The sequence below is a fragment of the Arachis duranensis genome, unplaced genomic scaffold (assembly GCF_000817695.3).
Source record: "Arachis duranensis cultivar V14167 unplaced genomic scaffold, aradu.V14167.gnm2.J7QH unplaced_Scaffold_165933, whole genome shotgun sequence".
NCBI classification, from domain to species: Eukaryota; Viridiplantae; Streptophyta; class Magnoliopsida; order Fabales; family Fabaceae; genus Arachis; species Arachis duranensis.
Window position 1 is genome coordinate 30,789 of NW_026264257.1, and position 8,197 is coordinate 38,985.

Here is an 8,197-nt window from a genome sequence, read left to right on the forward strand (position 1 = left end):
TAATTTTTTTTTAACAACTTTTTTAAAAATCATTTTTCATGATGCGACACAAAAATAAGATAGCAAAACGGACTTTCATGAATATTAGTCATTCTTTTCGATATTGCTATGAAGAATAAATTAATAGACAAAAAAGCTTCTAACAAGAACAAATAACAAATAATTTAAATATACAAATAATTAATAAATAATTATATTTTGAAAAATTTTAATGAGACAGAATAATATGACAACTTGTTTCCCTATATATAATGTAATAGGCGCTGAATTTAATTATTTTCTCATTGACCCCACATTCCACCATGCATGAATCATGTATGATCAATGAGCATCATGCATGCATTTCATGTTCATAATCTTTAATAATTTTGTTCTTTTAAGAAGATGCAGTTAATTTTATGTAAAATTATTGATAGTTTAGAGTTATTAAATAATAATTTAGTCAAATTTATTAAATTATTCAACGATTTTCAACTATCAACTTCACATGAAATTACTTGCACATAAATTTTCATTTTTTTTCTGATTATAATTAGTGCTTTTTAATTTTTTTTCTTTTTACAAATTCCACAAAGTCACATTCTTTTTTGTTTCAAATAAAACATGCATCACTTTAGACAAAATTAACATATATTTTAAAAAATTAATATATCTAGATATGTCAATTTGTCAAAAATAAATATATATAAATACATAAAATAGAAAGAAGAGTATCCACTATCCAATAATACAACATTCATCTTTAATTTAATTACTCAATGTGGCTTAATTTCAGCACAGTTGAAATCAACCCACTCAGAGTAACAATAACTACTAATACTTTGAGAAAATTCACCATCAAACCCTAAATCCATCAAGAATTCCTTATTAGATTCATCATTATCACCACCAACACCATGTTGTTTTTCTTCTTCTAGAAGTGATGATCCACCCTTGTAGTCCAATAATGCAAGTGATGAAGAAGAAGTTGAACCTTCAATATTACTACTACTATTATTATTCTTGTTGTTCCTTGAATTTGCACCACCAATTTCTAAATTCATAAATTGTGGACTATAGAGTTGTTGATGAATTAGGTCAAGACTTATGTTAGAACTAAAATTAGTAATATCATTGCTTAAAATTGGAAGATGCACTAATGATGATGATGAACAATTTTTAGTAGCTTGAAAATCTGAGTTTTGTTGAGTAGTCAATAATGTTTTATTATTATTATTATTAGGGGAAATTACTTTTGCTGCCATGAGCTTCTTCTTGAGCTTGGTGTTCCAATAGTTTTTGACATCATTATCTGTTCTGCCAGGAAGTTGAGATGCTATTGCAGACCATCTAGGACAAGCACACAAGTTTCATGTGAATACCCATAGTTTTTTTTTTTTTAATTTGAATATAAATATACATACAATATTACAATAATGAATTTAGGATTATGCTACGTGTACACTAAAATTAGTCATCAAAGTCAATCACCAATATAAAATATATGTCGAAATATAAATACATGTTGAAAATAAATTAAATCACACATGTATTTATACACAAATATATTAATGATTGATTTTAGTGACTAATTTTAATATCCAAATAGCATTTCTGATGAAGTTATATATTACTAGTATACTTGCATTTGAAAAAAAAGTAAAAGTATCAAGCTTTTGGAATATTCAACTCATGAAAATTTAGAATTTTTCTTTCATTTGTTGAGTAATTAATATTTTTACAATAGATTTGGTAATTATGTCAAGATATAAATAATATATATACAGAAAAATAAATAGAAAAATATTCAAGAGTAAGCAAAATGTATTGGTTTTTATTTTGCACGTACTTTTAGAAATTAATTCAATTATTTTAGTTTAGTAATATAATAATATATTTTTAGTCCACACTTTTAAACATAGATTTAGATCTTTTAAAGTTTGGATTTTACTTTAAAGAGTAAAGTACGATCTCTCACCATTGATTTCATAGGTAGGACCAAGAATAAATATAAAAGAGAAACTATTCAAGAGTAAAAAATTATACTTTACTCTTTAAAGTGAAATTCAAACTTTAAAGGATCCAAATCCTTTAAACATTCCTAGTTAATTACTGAACAAAAAAACAAATTCTACTGACATTTCTCAAATAAATATCTTGAAATGAATACTCTTTCAAAAATTATACACAACAAAGTCAACGAGAGAATTTTTTGTCTCATTATTGTCATGTTTTATATCATAAATCGTCTGTTAAAATATTTATCATCTTAATTGAACTCATATTTATTATTATAATACACGCTTTTTTTATTTAGAAAAAATGAATTAATAAACAAGTTTAGTGTCTTTAAATATATGAAAAGTTTTGAAAAAACAATTTTAACTAAAAACTATCAAAATTTATTATTTTTTATTTTATTTAATACATGTTACAATAAATACATGCTAAATAAGAGAAAATTGAGCTGTTTGAACTAATTTTTTGTTGTCTTCTTAGTATTACTAATAAATATATACCACTAGTGGTAGTAATAAAATTAATAATTTACAAGTTATAGATAGACTTGCCTGCTTCCCATTTGAGTATAGAGAGTGCAAATGATTTGATCCTCTTGTTCGGTAAATCCTCCATGTTTTATATCTGGCCTTAGATAATTCAGCCACCTTAGACGGCAACTCTTCCCACACCTCCTTAAACCTACATATATTATATCACATCATCAAATAATCAAATTTTAATTTGTATAACACAAAATTAGAAGGGAGGGAGGGGGAGAAAATATCAAATTAAAGCATATATTTGTTTCATCATGATCAATCTCATGTATGTATATGTGATATTAGTTTTGCGGTAGTCGAAAACCGCCGCTATATATCCGTTTTAAAAACTGCCGTTATCTGTCGAAATTCCTGTAGTGTTTGGTATGATATATATCTGTTTTTAATTTGTTCGAAATTTTTTCTAATTTTATTTGAAAATATGTATGAAGATGAATGCACCTACCTCTGCAATTTGAATTGAAATTTACAAAGTAAAACACTGAATTCAATCAAAGCACAATATTGAGATAAATTAAAGATACAAAGTTTGAAAACCTTTAACTTAATTACACTTAATAAGCAATAATTCTTCCAATCCCCACTGATTATAATGTTCATTATAGGGGAGAAAATTTCACTTTTTTCCCTTCTCAAGAACGAAAGAATAAGAACCAAAGAAAGAAGATCACCACCAAAATTATTAATGATCAAAACAATACCCCATGATTTTGTTTTTCTTAAAAAAAGTTTAATTTATAATATACGATCTACTCTAATTCTATGCAAACAGAAACATAACAATTTAAAAGAAAAGAAAAGAAAAGAAAAAGAACCAGCTTTTCTTGGCAATGCAATCCAATTTCCTCCAGTGCCATGAGTGTGAAGATAGTTCTTGAGTGTTGCATCCTCATCAGGAGACCATGGTCCTCTCTTCACATTTGCTTTGTCACAACAAGGAGCTCTTCCCATGGCCGCAACACTATACTATTCTCAAATGAAATAACAATAATAATTTATAATAAATAATAATAATAATGATAGTAATATAGTGACCCTTTGATTTGAACTTTTAGAATAATTAAATTTATTTATAATTTTATGATATTTTTTTATGAGATACTCAATATGTATTTTTAAATATGATAAGTAATTGATAATTAATTTTTATATACAAGAAGTATAATATGATTGAATATTTAATTAGATTATTAGATTATAGATAATATGATGAGAAACCTATAAAGTTATTAATACTTGGTACAATTAAATTTCGGTTCTAATTATTCTAATCTTCTTGTTATAGTTGGTGGTTGAATTGGCTATATGTTCATCAATAATGCTCTTCATTGAGAAACTTTTTTAATTAAGATTCCCAAAATTTTCTTAAAGTGTAATTCATTGTTATATATTAATCATTTTAAAGTAATAATCATTATTATATATTGTTCGAGTCTCCTTATTTTTTGGTAAAAAAAATATTAATTATTTTATATATGCATGAAATTTGTACAAAAGAATTAATATTAACCATCTTTTCTAAATATTGTTAAAAAGGAATTTATTATTTTTAAATCTTAAGGAATCATTTTATCTTTTCTTTTTGGTCTGGAATTCGTCTTTCTTTTTCTTTTCCTATATATATATTTTTTAAAAGAACATTTAAGTATAGTACGTAAAATAGTAGTTGAATAAGTCAGCGATCGAGTGGTGAAAAATTACATATTTACTGGAGAGTTAAAAATGATAAAATGTCATCAGTCATCTTATCATAAATGTCCAAGAACAATTTTTATTTTTCGTTTTTTTGTCCTTTTCAAATAATTCGTTGTTATCAATTATTGGAGCTTATATTTAACATTGACTATTTAATTTTAATAAATTTTAGCTAAGTAACAAGAACTTATTAAACATTATTATTAATCAATAATCATGTATCGTTATATATATGGTATGGATTATGAAAATAAAGTAATATATATACGAGGTACGAGGATAACATGAAAATTAATTAGTTTATATTAATTTATAGTTATATGTAATTAATATTATCTTTTAATTTATATTAATAGTATGATCAATTTTATTTACTTTTACTCCCAAATAATTGTCCCGTTATACTCAAATAATAATAATAATAATTATAATTATAATTATACACGGATTAAAAAAAAGCATCTTGATTTGATATAAATTTAAATAAGTATTCAAAATTATTATTATTAGTTATTAATTAATTATTTTGTTGGTTCTTATAATTTTGTAAAAATTTTAATTGATTACTCATAATTTAAAGATTTATAGTTAGATCTTTATTTTATATTAAATTTTTTAATTAAATTCTTATATTAAAAAAATTATAATAATCTTAGGATATTTACTTTTAAAATATTATTCTACAATTCATCTTATATCAAGTAAAAAAAAAATAATTAACAGAAACTTAATTGAATTATTTTTATCAAATATAAAGATGTAATTATAATTTTTAACTATAAGATTCTAATTAAAAATTAAGAAAATTATAAAAATTAACATAATAAATAAGATAAATCACCCATTTAAAATAAATTTTGTCCAATATTATTCGTTTGTTTTGAATTGACTTTCGTTACTAATGTCATATACAATTTTTTTTTGAACTAAATTGATTACTAGTAATTTTTAGTAAATCGTCCCAGGCCAAAATGATTATGTACAAAATAAAGGCGTAGGTAAATCATTTTAAATGGGTGATTTTTCATAATAAATAACTTTTATTTAGTTATCATATTTTTATATTTGCTCTTTTTTTCTATTTCACTTTCTATTCTTCATTTTATAAAATTACTAATAAAAACAATTAATAAATGTTTTATAGTTTTTTTTAAAAATACTATGTATAAATATATATGTAATTTGTGTATTTGTATATAAATATATACATATAATATTCAACTTATTTTTTTCATACAAATTTGTATGAAGAATAGAGAGAATTAAAAATAACTAGAGAGAATAGAAGAAAAATTTCTAGTATTAGAACCAAAGAGAAAAAATAGAATTTCTATTATATCATACATATTCCTACATTATTACATCATACTCCTATTTATAATATAATTTTTTAATTGGGCTAGTCCAATAGTAATCTTATCATTATTCTACCCTTCAAAACAACTTTGTCTTTAAGATTGTGAAAAAATATAAATCATAATAAAAATTGTAAAAGTTAATTATAATTAATAAAAGAAACCAAACAATCCCAAAATAATACTTTTTATAACCACTGCTGACAAAAAAAAATTTACCACCACAATGCCATTGTTTTAAAAATATGAGCCCACTTAGAATTCGTATACCAAAATTTTTGTAAAACATGAAACTTAGAGTTTGGGCCCAAATCAAATATAGTTAAGCCCAGAATTCTAAAACATAAGGCTTCACCGTCAACCTCGTGCCAGAACCTTCCTCCAACACTGTGAGCCACTCCTTCGCCGCCCAAACACGCCGCCACTGGAGCAGGGGTTGTGGTTACCGGCGCCGCCAGGATTTCTTCCCCTTCTGTAACCACCTCGCGCTTCTTCCTTGCTCCTTCCTCGCGAGCCACCCACTGCGAAACGAGCCAACAACCGCGTGTGCCGCCATCAATATCGCCACCGCTGGAGAACTCGAGGCTTGTCGCCGCTGCAGCACGATCCCAGGGAAACGATGCCGCCATGAGCGGTGGTGGCTTAGCCGCCATCGGAAGTCCGCAACTGAACCCACGAGAGTGAAGATATCAGCCTTTCCCCGTCCCTGCTCCACCAACCAAGGCCTTCGCGAGTGCCCGCTCTCCCCTCGTGAGGGCGCCGTCCTCGGCGCCACTGCCGCTGTGCAGGACTGAAGCCGCGCCAGCGCCGCTCTCTGTCGCCAGGCCAACCGCCGCTGCTCCGCCGTCCCGGACGGCAACTTCCTCCTCGGCCAGAGCCGTTTCCTCCAAATGCGCCAATTGTAGATCCAGGTGTTTTCCGAGTTTTGCATATGCAACTTCTGGTAAGTTGCTGATTCTATTTGAGAGCATAGCAATTTTTCTGGAATTATGAGGAGTTCTTACATGTTCTTCAGAAATTGCACAAGCTGGACTTGTTGAACTGGGAACTGAGCCTGTGAAATTGAATTTGTGCTCTATAGTTGTTATATGTCGCTGAATTGCTAGTTGAATCTAAATTTGCATAGACTCGTGCCTCTTGTTTTTCTTGAAATTTCGCTGATGTTGCTGCCATTTGTTGCTCTCTTGATTTTTCGTCTGTGTGTTTGGGATGCATTGCTGATTCTGGAATTATTGTTGCTGCATTCTCTAATCATGCAGTTCTCATAAACCGAATCTGAATTTTGGAATTGCAGAACTGGAAGTGCTGAAGTTGCTGTTTCTGGTTTTGTTAAAGTATTGTTGATTGGTGGATTTGTTAAAGTATTGTTGATTGGTTGAAAATCTGCTGCTGATTTGGCTTGAATATGGACAATTAGATGCTGTTGGAGATGTTGATTAGCGTTCAAGGTTGCACAAATTCTGGCGCAAGATCTTCAAGTAACTGTCTGCTTTTTGATAATTTGAATTCAAGCGTTGTAAATTAGTTTAAATTTGATCTCAAATTGAGTCCGGTGAATCACCATAAAAATTTGGCAAGGTGTTCAATGAAAGCACCATTTGATACGAATCTCTATCAAGAATAGAGAGAATTAGAGATAATAAGAAAAAATAAAAGAAAAATAGAAAATAGAGTTTCTATTACATTATGCATATTCTTACATTACTACGTCATACTTTTATTTATAGTATAATTTTTTAATTGAGCTAATTTAATACTAATTTTATCATTTTTAATGTATATTTTTTCTTTGGTGTATATTCTATATTAATGATATGTTTTAGTAACTGATTTTAGTGTATATCTAGTATGGTTATTTTTTTAGCCAATATCAACTAATTTTTTATAATTATTTTTAGAGAAAAGGAAAAATAGGTCATTGGCTTTTTGATCTACGGACATTTAAGTTTTCGAGGATTTAAAATGTTTTTAAGTCTCTGACTTCATATTTACTTGGGCGTGTTATACCCATCAAAAAAATCAAACTTGACTCTAGTTTTATATGAATGAACACACGAAAGAATTTTTAAAATAAGACAAATTAGACTCAGACATCGATATGTCTAGATTTTATCTAGATTTTGAAAAGATTAGAAACTTAAATATAAATGTCTACAAACCAAAAAGTTAGGATTAATTTGTTCTTTTTTTATACTTATTTTAAATCTAAATCTTAAACCTTAAACTATAAATTGTAAATACTAAATTATCCAAAATAATTTTTTTATAATAAAAAATATTTAATATTAACTATTAAAAATTAATTTTTTATACTTATTTTTTTATTAACCATTATTCATTGTAGGAATAAATAATAAGGGGGACTTTTTTCTTCTTAAATTTGTAGTTAATTATAAAAAATATAAGGTAGAATCACGTTTTCATCTACATGTAAAAGTAATAATTAAAATTGGAAATAACAATTAAGAGGGAATGCCAATTAACAGTACCAAATATAATAATTCAAGTTCTTCCAAGTTACATTCGCGTGTCGCGGCATTTTGAAGAGTTCATGCTTCTCCTTCAACTTCATTTTCATCTTCATCTAATTCTTCTCTTTAATCATCC

The 8,197-nt window shown here is 27.1% G+C and overlaps 2 protein-coding genes across 5 annotated transcripts in view; one reads left to right on the top strand and one right to left on the bottom strand.

Moving 5' to 3' along the window:
- Positions 1-718: 718 nt before the first annotated feature.
- Positions 719-3,562, bottom strand: LOC107470238 (transcription factor RAX2-like). Its single transcript, XM_016089627.3, has 3 exons — positions 3,356-3,562; positions 2,550-2,679; positions 719-1,329 (listed from the first exon to the last, which is right to left on the bottom strand). The coding sequence occupies exons 1-3, from the start codon at positions 3,489-3,491 to the stop codon at positions 756-758; spliced, it is 840 nt and encodes a 279-aa protein (XP_015945113.1). The 5' UTR covers positions 3,492-3,562; the 3' UTR covers positions 719-755.
- Positions 3,563-6,382: 2,820 nt separating this feature from the next.
- The window catches only part of LOC107470240 (RNA pseudouridine synthase 3, mitochondrial), a 6,367-nt gene continuing 4,552 nt past the window's right edge, over positions 6,383-8,197 (top strand). Inside the window, exons 1-2 of one of the 4 annotated variants that reach the window (XM_052255996.1) lie at positions 6,383-6,501; positions 6,885-7,068. In XM_052255996.1, the coding sequence (XP_052111956.1) occupies positions 7,008-7,068 (61 nt within the window). In that variant the 5' untranslated portion in view covers positions 6,383-6,501; positions 6,885-7,007. Of the gene's footprint in view, positions 7,069-8,197 lie in introns of all 4 variants that reach the window. The other 3 variants (XM_016089634.3, XM_021133746.2, XM_052255997.1) reach the window with 3 other exon arrangements.